This window comes from Corythoichthys intestinalis, chromosome 4 (assembly GCF_030265065.1).
Source record: "Corythoichthys intestinalis isolate RoL2023-P3 chromosome 4, ASM3026506v1, whole genome shotgun sequence".
NCBI lineage: Eukaryota > Metazoa > Chordata > Actinopteri > Syngnathiformes > Syngnathidae > Corythoichthys > Corythoichthys intestinalis.
Window position 1 is genome coordinate 12752675 of NC_080398.1, and position 17236 is coordinate 12769910.

Below are 17236 nucleotides of genomic sequence, written 5' to 3' on the forward strand. Positions count from 1 at the left end.
ATAAATCTGCATTCCTGGTCCTTTAAACTAAACATTTTTAAACCAACAACTTTGTGCCCAATTAAACAACACAATGACTTTTTCATTTTTAATGCAATTCATTCAACAATTACAAATGGAGCTCAGCACTGCCATTTCCTAGAGTTGGGCTGTGGGAGGGGAAAAAAAAAAAAAAGTTAAAAAAAAAAAAAAAAAAGTAAAAAAACAGCATCTACAAAATAGCGTTTTACCAACCAGCCTTGAAAATGTGAGACAGCCCAGGATTTGACCAGTGTATGTGAATGAGGGTCACTAAGGTTTCCACAGATTCCACACAATTTTCCAGAGTACCAAGAAGTTGCGTTGAGTGTGACCATAGTGATGCCGATCTCCATTTCCATTTCTGATTCTAGTCCAGGATCTTTCTTTAGGACCACTACCACTTCAGACTCATCCTGGGCCACGCTTGATGACAGTGTCAGACCTGATGGCAACACGTGAGGCAGAGGTACAAGGTGTCCATTCACCTGTAGCGTAGACAGAGGACCGATTAAGACCAACAAAAGGAAAAGAATGTGCAAAATATAATTTCACCTTAACAATGCCATTCTGGATGACAATTGAGAATCCCACCAGGAAGATTTGGAACACTGTAACAGGCCTGGTGCTGCTCCTGTCACAGGGTCCATTGTAAGAAATTAGGCTAAACCACTCTGGAGTAGTCTTGTTGCAAAGGCCTATCAGCTGATAAGGTGTTTTGGGTGCCAAACTCAGCTGCTGCCCATTGAAAGTTGAGAGCTGAAGGCTGTCTTTGAGTTGACAGACCTCCTGTCCAACACATCTCCAGGAGCCATTCTTCAGGGAGCAAAATTGCCCAGTGCTGCAGGCAGTTTTCTCACACAATGCACCGGCCTGAGGGTGGCACCAGCATCTCTCTGTGCAGTCCTTACTGTACAAGTGCTCATCCATCTTTTTTTAGGAAGTTGTTAAAAAAAAACTGCAGTTACTGCAACATTATTTAACTACTAGAAAGTGTGTAGCTAATGCAATTACCTTGATATATCTACCACGAACAACACACCCACATTGGCTGACTGGTACACACTCGCTCCCATCAAATAAGTTTCCATTTTGGCACTGGCACCCTCCAGAACAGCCAGCTGCTGAGGAGCTAGGCTGCAGGAGGGCAGGACACGAGTTGGAATTGTAGTCAACACATTGACTTGGGCTGCTGCCATTCAGACACTTGAAAGCTAGTGTTACAAATGAAGAAATTCAGAGTGGGTCATATACTGTACTTCTAACTGGATTTTTTTTTTTTTTTTGTCAAAAGGTTCACTCACAGCAGGTGCCATTTTCTCTCCAGGAACGTATTGTTATTCCTGCAGCCTGGCAGGCAGCAGAGTAGGCTTCCAGCGCTAGACAAACAGCTTCAAAATATGCTACTCCACCACAAATGGCCCTGAGGCACACGTCTCTGTAAACTTCAGGTTTAACACCCCAACTCGAGCAGTGATTAAATTCAATGCTTGTGGTCAAGATGTCACACATTGTTTTGGCCTTTAAAGATAGTTTGCACTGACCACAGTACACTCCACAAGTGTCACTGCAATTCTGCCCTGGGGCAACAATAGACCAGCTATGGAAAAAATCTGCAATACTTTGGGCATGGTAACCACTTCTTAGTTCCAGGTCATCAGATTTGTCCCTATTGAAATTACCACAAAGGCCTGAAGCCGAGCGATTGTAATCTTGTGGTATGCTCAGCCTTATATACTTTGTGAAGGAGAGGTCAAGTCTTACTCCAGTCACAGAAGTAATGGTCAGCCTTCCACCATCTTCAAAAGCTTTAAGAATATCATTAGTGTAGGGCACCATGAAGTCTTCGCCATTCACCTGAAATTAAAAATGTTAATTTTTAGAAGTTTATTCAAATCAGCAGCAGAAGCGCCGTCACTTACTTGAATTTTCCATGGAGTTTGTAGATTTATTCTTATTTCTACCAGAGCAATAACAAATATAATCTTGCTGACAAAAGTCGATTCATTGTTCTTCTCAAAGCTGAGCAGTAGACTGTGGCCATGTATATCTTTGGGCGACCGTTCAGACACCAAATAGGTGCAAGCACCGTAGTGAGGCAAAACCAAACCATCAAAAGTCACAAAACCAAACCCTCCAAAAATTTCACAAGTTGCATACTGCCAGGGTCTTGAGTCAAAAAGGTGATCACTTGATGAAAGGCCCTCTTCAGGCCTACATGGTGATGGTCTGCAAGACACTTTTGCTTTATAACAGTAACAAAATTGACAGGTTTTTAAGTCAGAAAAATAACCAGCAGGATAGTGCTTTCCGTCATATAGGCAACCACAGTCTGCCTCTTGAACACAATGACCATTACTGAGGACATAACCACGGTCACACTGGCAACCCTCCTCACAGCCACCTCCGCAGTTAGTTGCAGAGGAAAGTCCAGGACAAACAGCAGGACATCGAGGTCCACACAGTTCATAGTGGCTATTCTTGGGGCATGTCATACCTTAAAGAAGCAAAAATACCAGGTAGACTAGGACAGCTCAATCAGTTGTCAACATGTTACATTAAAATTTAAAGTGATTCTTTTACCCATTTGTTTGTTTGTCTATGATGGGTAATTTGGTTTGCTACCGATTAGACTTTACATTGTGGATAAAAGTTGTCAGATTCCCCAAACCACTAAAGTTAGGAGTAAATTGTTCAACTTATCAAATCACTACACCCACTATCTCTTCCAAAGATTTTTCATTCAGTAAAATAAAAATTTGAAAAAAGGGAAAAGTCATTTTACTCACCACAGAAGGTGTCGCTTCTCCAGTTTCTCACAACCAACTGAGCTGCTTGACAGGCAGCGACATATGCAGCAATGGAACTACAAGTTGCAAAATAATGTCCTCCATAAAAACAGGTGTCTGTTAAACAATTGTGGAAGTATGACTTTGGACTCAAACCCAAAGCACACTCGGCAAAAGGACCAAGTTCATCCTTCAGTATGCCACAAAAATGACTTCCTCCATAAAGCTTCCATGAATCCCTAGGGCAATTCTTAGGTCTGGCAGTGCACCGGGAACTACAAGCCCTTGCTCCTCCAAACATCCAGCTGTGAGCAAACTCTAGTGTACTTTGAGCTTCTTCTCCATCAGGCATGATTTGGTCATCATACGGGTCAAAGTTGGCATTTCCACAGAGACCGTGAACAGATGATGCATAACTGCTAGGGAGGACTACCATCACAGTGCCAGATTTATAGACAATCACCTGCAATCCCATGTCAACATGAATAACGAGAGATGATGGTGTGTGATAGGCATTGAAATGGCCTGTATGGTGTGCGTATGGCAAAGGCTTATGCAATCCATTGACCTGAGGACAGAAAAAAAAAAAAAATCAATTACAAGAATTTGAGAGTTTTGTGGGTGTGGAGATACTCACAAGCAATTTGTCAGGGTCTTCTTTGCTAAGTACTACTTCCGAACTATAAATCGAGAGTTTTAAAGTTAGGCTATGAAACAATCTTTTGTGGCAACTTGCATCAGCGATAGTGATGTAGAATGGTTCAAGTCCATTTAGATTCTTGTTCGTTTCAACCAACACGTATTCACAATTGTCCCTGAAATCAAAGTGATTCCCATCAAAGGATGTAAAGTGAAGTCCATTAACAATGGTACAGTTCTGAGGATCTACAGCTTGACACATCCTTTTGTTAGGAAGCTGCTTGCAGGACATTCCTTTAGGGCACCCAGATGGGTTGCATTTAGTTTCTCCTGGTTTACAGGTGCAAAGTTGTCCACAGTCATCAGGGATCCAGAAGACAGAGTTAAGGCGGTGGTATTTTCCTCTGGAGTCAGCGCAACCACACTGGTTGGGTGGCACACAGCCCTCTGGACTCTGTACGAAACCGGGGTTGCAGAAGCAGCCTTGGACACAAACCAGAATACATAAAATTGGGTTTTCAAAACAGGTTTGGGGACAGGCTGAGCCACAAGTGGTGTAGTGACTGTTTGGCGGACAGCCACCAACTGGAGAGGGTGAGAGAAAAAAAAAATATTCACTTCAAAAGTCAGTAAATTTCAACATATGGACTGTGACAGGAATACTTACCAATGGTCAGGTCGGGAGGGAAGTCACTGCTCATCTCTTTACAAACAGCAGTATAGGATGTTGCCGCTTGCTCAAAAGCAACCTCTAACATTCCTTGAATAAGATCAGCTCTACAACTTTGATAAAATGAGTGTGGGTCAACGTGAATGTGACAATGTGCAAACGGTCCAGTTGGATCAATGAGATCATTACAGTGACCTATTTGAGTGGTAATGATTCCAGCTGGCCCATCTTCGAGCAAAGTAGCGTTCTCTAAATTGCTCTTCTTACAACCAGTGCAACAGCTAAGATCACCATCAAAAATGTGAAAAGACTGAGCCAACTCTACACTTGTTTTAACGGGAGGCATACCATGCAAATTTATGGCAAAGTCATCTTGAGGATCATCATTAAAATTGCCACAAAGCCCATAGACAACATCCTTATAGTTGGGGTGCAGAGTTATAAGAGTTGTATTCCAGTCAAACAGCACATGCAGCCCAAAGTCAGTCTCCAGTAAAGTTTTGTCTTCCTTGTTTGAAACTTCAATCTTACCCCGAAGCAGAGTAACAGGTATATAATTTACTTGGCCATTTACCTGAAAAGGAGGATATTAGTAAAATTAAAAAAAAATTGATAAACACTGGTTTAACAGCTACTTACATGTACACTGTCCTTGTCGGCAAACGTTAAGACAAAGCCATATGCATGTACAGTCACCAGCTGCCTGGAGGACATTTCGCAATCACTCTTCTTAGACACCATGAAAGGTGTCGCTCCACCTGGTGCTCCTTTGCTGCCAGAAAGCAGATAGGTGCAGGTGCCTTTGACATTGTAGTTGAAGCCATCAAAAGTACGATAGTACTGGTTTCCCCAGGTCCAGCAGAGACCTGAACGGTTCTCACAAACTGCTACACCATTTCTGAGGTGGCAATACTGTGATTTCTCACATTTCCCATCACATGAGTTTTGGTCTTGCGCTGGTCAAACAGTTTTAAACATTCAACATTCATCAAGCAAAAAAGGAGTGATAATAGTTTCTGGTCTAGAACTCATCTTACAGTCATTGTGACAGTTAGTCACTCCATTTAAAATCATACAACTGTGCAGTGGCGGACACTTGTGTTCCTCACAGGTAAGCGGCGGCCCACAGGTGCAGTTCAAGGTACAGTTTTGTAGAAGTTTTCTTTCGGAGACCTGCAATTACAATGACAAATATAACCATGTTTTCCAAAGCAAAGTATTAATTATAATACTGTACATTTAAATAAATCTCAACCTTAACCCTCGTTCCTTCATAAATGCAGCCACACTGCTCAGCTGGGACACATGCATGACCATCATAAAAGTATTGATCATCACACTGGCATCCTTCTTCACAGTGTGTAGGACACTGTGCCGCAAAACTAATTTCAGAACAGTAGGAGGTGCAGATGTTGGCACATGGACTGAAATGGCTAAACTGAGGACATTTCTGTGCTGGAAAAGATACACAATGAAAATTAGAAATCATGTTTGAGGGTAGGCATGTGCCGGTATGAGATTTTCACGGTACGATAACCGTGAGCAAAAATACCGTGGTTTCACGGTATTGCAATTATAGCTCCAAAATTTTGAGATGTATGGGTTTAAAAAAAAAAAAATCCATTGAACAGGATTTTTTCAAAACAAATTGGAACATGAATATAATGTGAAAATAAACAAACAAAAAATAACAAATATTATATAAAATTAAAATAAATAGAACCTAGACTATACCCACAGCCACAACTCAAGTTGCTCAATATTAGAGTAAGAACAAAATAATTACTATAAAAAGTAAAAACACTTCTAAATAAAATAAAAAATATATACTGTATGACTTTTTTTTGAGGGGGGAAGCTCAAGTAAAGTTTCGCCATTTTCAGCCACTGTGTCAACTCTAGTCTACATGATGCCATGCCTTTGTGTTAAAAAGAACAAAGAATTGATAAGTTAATAAGTTAGTTAAAAATGTATAAGTTAGTTTTATAAATTAGTTAAAATGTAAATATTGTTGAGGAAAGGTTTCATCTAAAAAAAAAAAAAAAAAAAAAAAAAAAAAAAAATCCATTGAACAGGATTTTTTCAAAACAAATTGGAACATGAATATAATGTGAAAATAAACAAACAAAAAATAACAAATATTATATAAAATTAAAATAAATAGAACCTAGACTATACCCACAGCCACAACTCAAGTTGCTCAATATTAGAGTAAGAACAAAATAATTACTATAAAAAGTAAAAACACTTCTAAATAAAATAAAAAATATATACTGTATGACTTTTTTTTGAGGGGGGAAGCTCAAGTAAAGTTTCGCCATTTTCAGCCACTGTGTCAACTCTAGTCTACATGATGCCATGCCTTTGTGTTAAAAAGAACAAAGAATTGATAAGTTAATAAGTTAGTTAAAAATGTATAAGTTAGTTTTATAAATTAGTTAAAATGTAAATATTGTTGAGGAAAGGTTTCATCTAAAAAAAATAAAAATAAAAAAAATAAAAAAAAAAATCCATTGAACAGGATTTTTTCAAAACAAATTGGAACATGAATATAATGTGAAAATAAACAAACAAAAAATAACAAATATTATATAAAATTAAAATAAATAGAACCTAGACTATACCCACAGCCACAACTCAAGTTGCTCAATATTAGAGTAAGAACAAAATAATTACTATAAAAAGTAAAAACACTAAATAAAATAAAAAATAAATACTGTATGACTTTTTTTTGAGGGGGGAAGCTCAAGTAAAGTTTCGCCATTTTCAGCCACTGTGTCAACTCTAGTCTACATGATGCCATGCCTTTGTGTTAAAAAGAACAAAGAATTGATAAGTTAATAAGTTAGTTAAAAATGTATAAGTTAGTTTTATAAATTAGTTAAAATGTAAATATTGTTGAGGAAGGTTTCATCTAAAAAAAAAAAAAAAAAAAAAAGTGAGGAGTGAGACCTCCTCTCAATTAGCGATCTTTGACGCGATTCTTTTTCTTTCCCCCTTCATTCAAGCTTTTCTCTCACTCAGCGGCTGTGAGACATAAAAGAAGCTGCTCTCCCAGTTTAGCCTAGGCTAACATTCGTCTTTGTAAGTTTTAGTTAGTTTGTATATTGAATTTGAAAGGAAAATGTGTGTTGTTTTTGGCGAACTTTTTAGTGGTGCTACTGCTATGCTGTTGAACCTAATCACACGTGGAAAAATACAATTGTACAACGTTTTAAATGTATTTATTTGTATATTTCACCACGATTTGAGAGCTCAATAAATTGAAAAGTACGCCTTGTGTTTGGAGGATTTGTTTTTGGGTTTGCTGGCTGTTTAGTTACACTCACGGCAACAAACGGGAAGGGGTGAGCGGTGCCGCACCAAGCCACTTCGGCTGCATTTTGGCACATGAAAAATAGTGAATACCGTACTAAGGTATGACGGAAAATTTTAGTGGTTTTGAAACCGCGACGTTTTCACACCACGGTAAACCGTGAAACCGGTAACCGGCACATGTCTATTTGAGGGTCCCCCCCAAATAAATTTAACATCTGTTAGACTTACCACAGCCAGTGATGTTCCTCCAAGGGTCAACAGCCACACCAGCTACTTTACATGCTGCCTCGTACAACTCTAATGGACCACATAAAGCTTGCTTGTGTCCCTTTGCACCACAAAGGTTATTCAGGCACATGGTGTAATATTTCTCAGGGCATGTTACAGTGTGACAAGAGGAGAATGGCCCATTTGGCTGTGTGACAACGCCACAGTAAAGATCAGAACTATACTCTGGCAAAGGGGATTGACAAGGTTGGCAGGTGCTATTTGCTGTTTCCCTGCAGGATTCAGAGCCCGACAACATCCATGACTGCCTAAAGACATCTGGATCAGAGACCACCGTGCCGTTGGGTAGCTGCATATCATCTGTTGACTCGTCATTGTTGTTCCCACAAAGGCCACATGTTGTCCGGTGATAAGTAATTGGTAGCTTGACCTCTATGTAGTTGTAAAGATCAGAAATAATCACTACCAAATTTGCAGTCTTGAGAGTCATCCGTCCATTTTCCTGATGCACGGTTACATTAACCCCCAAGAATGGGAGGTGCTCGTAAACTTCATTTACCTAAAGGGGCATTATGCAAATCCCTTAGATTTACTATAAAATACATGCCTTATGTGAATCATTCCTCACCTGAATTTTTTGGGGATAAGCAGATGACATCTTTAAAGTCATATTGTATACCTGCAGATCGATCTGCTTGCCTTCACTGTGGTCACTACCAATGACAGTGATTAAAAGTGGCTCAACATGCTGGTCCACAAGTGCACATGTGTCAATCAGAGTGTAGTTGTATGAACCATGAAATTCAAAGGCTTGTCCATCAAATGTGTTAAACTGGGATCCATTAACAGAGCAGCGGTCCATTTCAGTTTTGGGGTGGCAACCTTGAATGCCTCCAATAATGGTACACTCTTCATTCAGACTACATGACACATCAACACAACTCAAATTTCCACCAGGATGGCATGAACACTTTTGCTCACATGTAGACAGCTCCTGTCCTGGCAAGACGTATCTTCCATCTCCATGCAAACAGCCGCAGTTTGCTGGAAGAACACAGTTGCTTCCACTGAGGACTAAACCTGCTCCACACAGACAGTTCTCACCAACAGCAGGAATCTTAACTGTCAGATTACGGAAACCCAAGCAAATTTCGACTGGTGATTTACTCATGCTGTAGATGGTACTGGAGTGACATGAATCATCTGCAGAGATACAACAGTGACAGAACCCGAGAAAGTCATGGTTTAAGCGAATAATGATACTTTAGTACCATCTTCTGTGAGGGGTTTAGCCTTATCAAAATGCACTGCAGTTTAAACATTAGCTTATTTGTTTGTGCGTGTTGGGGTAGACATATAGTGGCTAATGGTCATGAAGTTGACAATTATCACACCCTAATTCTCATGCAGGGACAATTGATTATTAACAAAGAAATTAAATCAGGTGGCAACACTAGTGCTGAGCAGTTCAATACTTACCGCAAAATTCAGGGCTCCTCCAGGCATCAACTAAAGCCTTGTGATGAAGGCAGACATCAGCATACTCTGCCAGGGAGTGACACACTGCAAGCCGCACATCTCCATAAAGACACAGGCCACCGATGCAGCTCTTGTAAAAGCTGGAGGGGTCCACTTTGCTATGACAGTGTTTGAATGGTCCATTAACTTCCAGAATCTTTCCACATCCAGCTGGGTCAGAGAGGGGGGCCAAAGTGTCAGACGAACAATTTGGACAGCTTCCACCTAGACAGCCTTCATAACAGGAGTGATTCTGTCCACTTCTCCAAGCTTTTCCAAATTGTTCTGGAGTGAGATGCTCATGTGTGCCATTCACTGAGAGGTCGTCACTAGGGTCTGAATTGAAATTACCACACAGTCCACAAGTAGCATTGGCATATTTACTAAAGAGACTAATTACTATGATGCCTTCTTTACTAATACTTAAAAATCCAAAATCTGAGTAGAGGTAAGTGTGCAGCCCCAATGAAAGCACAACTGTTTCGTTGATGTAGAATGGCAAGCTCCTCTTGGTGCCGTTAACCTGCATGGGGGGGTCAATTATATTCAAGTCAACATCACTAATCCACAACAAGAAATCTACTTAAATATGTCAGGAACAGCATTAAAACTTACCTCTATGCTTTCTAGATTTTTTAGGTCTAGTTTCACAAATTGGTCATTTATGCTGACCAAGACATTTTGTGCCAACTGATTGTATGCATCTGTCAGTACATCTATTTTGATGACATCAAGGCCTTGCCACTGTTGACAAATGCCCAGTAACTGATACTGGCAGGCCCCAAGGAAATTGTACTCACGGTGATCGAAAGTAAGTAGACGATTACCACTATATCGGCACATCTTGTAATTATGCTGCACACAGGTTCTGATTCCATTCTGAAGATCACAATACTCATCAGAATCACAATAAGCCTCATGGCACTGTACTTGGCGGGTGTAGGGATCACATCTACACTGTCGAGTACACGACTCATCAGCCCAAAATGTCTTGTTGCTATGGTAGCGGTCTCCATTGTATGTACAGCCACACTGAGATTTGTTGACACAGGTGTCACCATCCAGAAGAAACCCAGGGTCACACTGGCATCCCTCCACACAACTTAGGTTGCAGGATGAATTGAAGTTTGCCACACAGGTAGGAGGGCAGGCTGTCCCACAGGGTTCATAATGGCTATTTACTGGGCAGACCATAGCTGAGAAAAGGGGTTGGACAATTCAAACAGCTCAATATGCCTCAAGGCAGTCAATGTATTGCATACAGTTGGCTAGTTCAACCTGAAGATAACATCCTCATTAAATAATGTAGGGTACTGTACATACATCACAACGTGTGTAGTAGAAAATAATTTAAAGTGTACTGCATAGATGTAACAATACTTGTGCTAAAATTTTCAAGCCAGGAAGGATGACTTACTTTTCTCTCCACAGTGCCAAGTTCCATTAAATTCACAGTTTTGCCACTTGAGGCAAGAAGCTGCTCTACAACACAGGGTGGCAGTGGAGCAGCAGTTACATTGCTTAGAGCAGTTTACATTCCAAAGATCTTCCCCAACCTAGAGTAATGGACAAAGAATACATTTCTGGAAAGTTCAATGAACAAGAAATTTAAGGTCAACATTTGTGTTGACCATTTTAAAAGGCAGACTGAGGGGGAAAAAAACCCTCATCTGTCATGCATATTAAAAATGCTATTTAAAAAAATGTAAAAATAAAAAAAGTTCACCTTAATCAAGAAATAAAATGCAATTGCTTGCCTCATAGTATTGCCCAAGGTAGAAACATCCACATTGCTCAGGTCTTACACAGCCATTCCCACTTTGCACATATCCAGAGTCACATTGACATCCCTCATAGCAGTGCGATGGACAAGGTACATCAGATAAAGTAGTACAGGACTCAGAACATGCACGGACACATACATTGTAGTGGGAGTGCCCAGAGCATGGAAGTTCTGTGGAAAGAATTGGAGTGGGGGAGTTGTGTGTAGCTTTACAAAAATCTCATTGTTCACAGCCTTGGCTGTGAACAATGTTATTTCAGTCGTTTCACAAAAGCAAAAGAAAGCCTACCACACTTCTGCCCCCTCCATGGTTTGACCTCAGCTCCTGCATCCTGGCATGCAAATGTATACTGTCTCAAACTGTCACAAAAAACGTCAGTGTTATTTGACCTACACAAGCCCTTCATACAGTTCTGAAAATATGGCATTGGGTCCACAATGGAATGGCAACTCCCAAATGAACCTCCAGGTGCAAGCAACATGCCACAGAAGTCATCCGATTTAAATTCTTTAGTGCCATTGCATAAAACACAGTCATGACAGCCAATGGAGCAGTTTGTTCCAGTGGGAGAAAAGCACAGTGAAGAATTATGCATGGAATTATCAGACATCAGACCTCCTTGGTCACCTGTAGCAGCATTCTGACATAAGCCACATAGCCTTTTGTATGTAGCTGGGATAGTCATTTGTATTAGCTTAGGACCGCCAAAGGTGACAATTGTTCCATTATCTGCAGCAATATGCATCAGCGAGCCAAAAAACAGTACTGCAACACCATTCATATAAAGAGGGAGGGTCTTCAAAACACCATCAACCTGCAAAAGCAACAGTATATTAAAGGGAAGTAAGCTGTTGTAAATTTGAAGCCATTTACCTCAATTCTTCCAGTATACTCTATGGGCAGTATCATGTTCATGTCATTAATTCTAAGGTGAAGCTGGCCTCTATGAATAGCAGCAGAAAGTCCAGGTTCATCACACAGCTGGAGTAAGAGATGGTGCAAATTTCCCAAGTTTACATTAAAACGGTGTCCTTGAAAGGTCTGCAAGTGTCTGCCACCCATGATGGTACATTTCATATGTGAGGCATGGCATGCACGGCGGCCTTGTTTGACAACACACTTTGTTCCAGCTGGACATGTGTGCATTTGGCACTGTACTTTATTGTGGCCCACACAGACACACATACGAAAGCAGTTTTCATCAGGATGGAAGTTTTCTTCAAGTTTGTAGTAAATGCCATTAAAACTGCAGCCACATTCAGAAATTTGTACACATTCCCCGCCACTGTGGAAAAATCCAGGCTTACAAAAACAACCTTCCTTGCATCTCACTGAAGGAGGACTTGGGTTTTGGGCACAGGCTAGCATGTGACTGGAACAGAGGTGGTATTCACTGTTAGATGGGCACGTAACAGCTGAGGAAGACAAGGGCAAAACCTATTTAATCCAATTTATAATTATAGTCTTACAAAAGGTGGTTGCTTCTCATTTACTCACAACAGAAACTGGAATTTCGCCAGTCATCCAATAGAGCACCCATTTCTTGACATACTGCAACATAGCTGGACAGCACCTGGCATTGGGTCGTCCAATCCCAATTGCAGAAGTCATGAACACAGTCGTCATAGAATTCTTGTGGATCAACCGTTTCATGACAGTTCTGGAATGGCCCTTTTTGATCAATTAATATTCCACAGAAATTCTTTCGCTGATAAACATCTTTGTCATGTAAATGGCAGCCTGAGGTGGTCATGGGAACATCCCAACATTCATGTTTCTTGCTGGTTCTCCAGTGTCTGATTGCTTGAGTGATATCAAAGTCATCTGTAACCAGGTCATCCTGTGGTTTATCATTAAAGTTTCCACACAGCCCACACAGACTACCAGCGTAGACTTTGGGCATTGTGACTGTCAAGATGTGTGGGCTGTATGTCACAATAACACCAAACTCTGTTTCTATACAATTTGACTGTCCTTTCAAGTAAAGCATTATTTTCCCTTGACCCAAAACAGAAGGAAGGTTCAGCAGCAGACCATTCACCTGGGGGGGAGGAAGAAATATACATGTATATATTAGGGCTGTCAAAATTATCGCATTAACGGGCGGTAATTTTTAAAAAATTAATCACGTTAAAATATTTGACGCATTTAATGCACATGCCCCGCTGAAACAGATTAAAATGACAGCAGTGTCATGTCCACTTGTTACTTGTGTTTTTTCGCCCTCTGCTGGCGCTTGGGTGCAACTGATTTTATGGGTTTCAGCACCATGAGCATTGTGTAATTATTAACAATGGCGAGCTCCTAGTTTATTTTTTGATTGAAAATTTTACAAATTTAGTTAAAATTAAAACATTAAGAGGGGTTTTAATATAACATTTATCTTTTAAGAACTGCAAGTCTTTCTATCCATGGATCGCTTTAACAGAATGTTAATGCCATCTTGTTGATTTATTGTCTTAACAAATACAGTACAGTATTTATGTACAGTATGTTGAATGTATATATCCGTTTTGTGTCTTATCTTTCCATTCCAACAATAATTTACAGAAAAATATGGCATATTTTATTGGTATGAATTGCAAATAATTACAATTTTTAAGCTGTGATTAACTATTAAAAATTTTAATCGTTTGACAGCCCGAGTATATATATTACATACCAATTTGTTGAGATGTGTATAACAACTTACCTTGACCTTGCTATACCACTCATATGACATCTCAATGAAATAACCAGCAACTGACATTTTGACATGCCAGAAAGAAACATTGGCTGCCTTCTTGCCAGGGTTCTGAACTTCAATACTGAAATCTTGCCGGTATCCCCATGTTGGACAGTGTGACGCGAGTAGATAACTACAGTTTCCGTGAACTTCAAACTTCTGACCATCAAATGTGGTGTAGTGAGACTCCCCTTTGGCCACACAAAGGCCAGGCTGATCAGTGTGACATCCATGGACTCCATTTAACACCTTGCAGATTTCTCCAGCGTGGCAGTGAGACTGAATGCACATAACAGTCTTAATGTAAGGCTGGCAGACACATTTCTGTTGACACTGCCCATCCATCCAAAAAGTCTTTGAGGGGAGATAATAGGAACCATTTTGAATACAACCACACTCACTGGGCAAGACGCACTTGCCGTTACTTAGAAGATATCCCCTGTTGCACTGGCATGATTCCAAACAAGGGAGGGAGCAGTTAAGGTGGGCCTCAGGGTTACCACATGTCGGCTGGCAGGCAGACCCACACACCTCATAATGGCTATTTATTGGACAAGCCAGATCTGTTAAAAAAAAACAAAACAACTTAGTACTCCTCACTGAATGAAGTAAACATGAAGTACATCAGAACTTACAGCACTTTGTGACTGCTCTCCAGTGACGGATCCTGCCCCCAAGTCTCTGGCAAATGCTGGCATAAGCTGCAAAGACCTTACACACCGAACTCATTGCTCCACTAAGACACAGGTTGTCATCACAACTACGAACAAAGGGTTCAGGATCAATATATAAGTGACAGTCACTAAAAGCTCCATATTTGTGCTTCAGTAAAGTGCATTTGTTCTCAGTGGAGTTGCCCTCTGGGCCAGGATAAGACTGCGTGGAATTGCACACTTGACATTGGCCAGTGCTACAGTCTTCCATGCATGAATCCGTATTGCTGTCTAACACCCATGGTAAAGTGAAATCTGTGGTTTCGGGCATATTTGTACCATTCCAGGCAATGGTGTCACCTGAGGTGGTTTTATTTGCATTTCCACAAAGACCACACAGAAGTCCCTGGAGCTCAGGGCCTGCTTCAACCAGGATATTATGAGACCAGTCATACTGCAATTTCAAGCCGACAGAGGTGTCCAGAACAACACCAAGACCACTTGGATATATTCTTAGGGTCCCATTACGCAGGATGATAGGCAGGTACTTTTTATGTCCGTTAACCTGTGAATTTTAAAAGGCAAAACACTTACTCCAGAAAAATGAATGCAAATAGTTATTTGTGGTGAGTTTTCTTACCCTAATTTGATTTAGCTCCCCTTTGACCATAGATATATTAAAACCGTCGATTTTTATCTCCACATTGTTAATGCTGGAGATAGTGGCACCATTCAAATAAGCCCTGGCTATATTAACCTGTAGTGGAGTTGAAGCGCTTATGTCTGGACATGCAGTCTGCACCAAGGTATAATTACAATTTCCCAGGAGGACAAAGTCTTTTCCTCCAAAGGTGCGATAATAGGAATCATCCCATGCAGAGCATATTTGAGTTTTTACGGTACATAATGGAGTTCCATTTCTGAGGGTGCACTGCTTTTTGTGACCACAGTGCAAGTCATCACAGGAGGAAATGTCTAATGGGAGAGTAGGTGGGGGACAAAGTTAAAACGCATACCATCAATGAAATAAAAATGATAAAACAGGACTCACTTTTTTCACACAATGATGGATGTGACTCTCTGTTCATGGTGCTTAGATAGTGTCCCACATCTGCATTAATAGACCGGGAAACCATATCGTTGGTCTCATGGAGGAAATTAACAGTATATTTGGTCAGATTTCTTGAGTGAAAAGTGACATCTAAAGGTGTAATATTTTTGGAATCAGACATTGGTCCAGACAGACAGATATCATCTACAGAGAGCAGAGCTGTAAGAGTTGATGCACGTTGCTCAAGGTCATGTCTGTAATAAATGAGCTGAAGTGGAACATCGCTGATGACGTGAACTTCATCAATAGCCAACACTGTGATGGTCTTCATAACTCCACCACTGACAGAAACACTCTTCTTGTCCATGCTTGTGGTGACACGCATGTTAGCGTTTATGTTACTCATAGCCAACAGGAGACTAGGACTCATTCCAGCATTTATTAGGGGAGGAACAAAATATTCATAGCTCCAGAGAGTAACTGGTTTGAGTTCAGCAAATCCATATAGGCAATCCCCTAATAGATGGTTTACACAGGTAAAACCCACCATGACACCTACAGCTTCTTGAGCATAAATCTCTGAACCAGACAGGCTGAAATTACTTTGGAGGTAGACGCTCTCAAATGATCCTAAATGCAATTTAAGAGCTTGCCCCTCAGAGTATAAAGATCCATTAAAGACAACTTCCACTGAAGGGAAGATCTCCACTGATGTCTCTCGATTGGAGTTGGTGACTACAATCTCACTGACAGATGTCAGAGTTGGGATGTTTGGGGTAACTGGATAGTAGTGCGTTCCCCAGGAAGATACATCATGAAGGAGACTATGCACACATCCAGTCCGGGTGCATAATGCCGCTAGGACTGTAACAGGCTGTACAGACGATATACTGAGGAGGGATGAGGAACGAGCACTGGCCATTCCCACAGACGAAGGCAGGAGAATAGTCTGAGATTCAGTGGCATTAAGAGAGACATTCTCTGTGAAGTCACTTTGCAGAACTTTTATAGTGACTGAAGTCCAAACACTTGCAGCTCTTATTGTTACTTGGTGGCCAGCTGTGGGGTCATTATGAGGTGGAAACATCATGAGAAAATTCCGACCAATACTTGCCCCAGAGAGCCCTGAAAAAGAACAATTTTATTGTGATTAGAAAAACTAAAAAGGATAGCCTGCATAAAGACCATATATTATTTAATTTACAACCAACACACATGCAGAAAGCTGATAACATCTTGTGTGCAAAGATATACAGGTTTCCCAGTATTTGAGCAGGGATAAGGTGTGGTGTCAGATTTCAATCAGATGAGCAGCCAATGAAATGCATGTCAAGTTCCTGACTGGGCACACCTGAATAAAATGTGCAGACCGGCTTCTGTAGTTCCCATGATAAAAAGGATTTCTGGGAGAGCAACATACCAGCAGTGCAAACAGAAACGTAAGTTAAAATGTATACATTTATGTGCATGTTCTGGCAGAACAGGGGGCTTTACCAGCATTGGAATGTCTAACATTGTTGACCAACTCAACATATGGGACTTTTTTTCTTCTTTAGGGATAAATATTTTGCATGTCAATTTAACTGTATTGGTAGTGCATGTTAAGAGCTGTAAAAGGTCAACGGTGCTACAATATTCTTAATATGTAAGTGTTTTTACATTGACTCACAAAAACATGCATTCATTTCAGTTGCTTTTTTGTCCAACATTGGCATGGCCCCAAAAACTTCAGAAAATTGCATTTTTTAGATTTGAAAGGTGCTTAAAATGTGGAGTTAAAGAATATTTTCATGTATTTTGTGTGTGTGCGGTGGGAGTACATGTAGCCCAACTAGGCAGGGAA

At 40.5% G+C, this 17236-nt stretch overlaps 2 protein-coding genes across 3 annotated transcripts in view; one reads left to right on the plus strand and one right to left on the minus strand.

Moving 5' to 3' along the window:
• LOC130914780 (IgGFc-binding protein) overlaps positions 1-17236 on the minus strand; it is a 17720-nt gene continuing 484 nt past the window's right edge. Inside the window, exons 2-26 of one of the 2 annotated variants that reach the window (XM_057834284.1) lie at positions 15394-16518; positions 14983-15317; positions 14325-14907; positions 13657-14252; positions 12462-13005; positions 11838-12379; positions 11253-11778; positions 10938-11134; positions 10598-10736; positions 9796-10376; positions 9142-9703; positions 8291-8865; positions 7663-8221; positions 5372-5571; positions 5154-5289; positions 4756-5072; positions 4114-4690; positions 3445-4031; positions 2808-3375; positions 1941-2515; positions 1323-1875; positions 1033-1232; positions 574-948; positions 235-506; positions 1-149 (exon numbers count right to left, since the gene is read on the minus strand). In XM_057834284.1, the coding sequence (XP_057690267.1) occupies positions 110-149; positions 235-506; positions 574-948; positions 1033-1232; positions 1323-1875; positions 1941-2515; positions 2808-3375; positions 3445-4031; positions 4114-4690; positions 4756-5072; positions 5154-5289; positions 5372-5571; positions 7663-8221; positions 8291-8865; positions 9142-9703; positions 9796-10376; positions 10598-10736; positions 10938-11134; positions 11253-11778; positions 11838-12379; positions 12462-13005; positions 13657-14252; positions 14325-14907; positions 14983-15317; positions 15394-16518 (11264 nt within the window). In that variant the 3' untranslated portion in view covers positions 1-109. Of the gene's footprint in view, positions 150-230; positions 507-573; positions 949-1032; positions 1233-1322; positions 1876-1940; positions 2516-2807; positions 3376-3444; positions 4032-4113; positions 4691-4755; positions 5073-5153; positions 5290-5371; positions 5572-7662; positions 8222-8290; positions 8866-9141; positions 9704-9795; positions 10377-10597; positions 10737-10937; positions 11135-11252; positions 11779-11837; positions 12380-12461; positions 13006-13656; positions 14253-14324; positions 14908-14982; positions 15318-15393; positions 16519-17236 lie in introns of both variants that reach the window. The other variant, XM_057834286.1, reaches the window with a different exon arrangement.
• si:dkey-262k9.2 (uncharacterized) overlaps positions 16805-17236 on the plus strand; it is a 24753-nt gene continuing 24321 nt past the window's right edge. The window contains exon 1 of the mRNA XM_057834288.1: positions 16805-16832. The gene's annotated coding sequence lies outside the window, so the exon portion shown is untranslated. The remainder of the gene's footprint in view (positions 16833-17236) is intronic.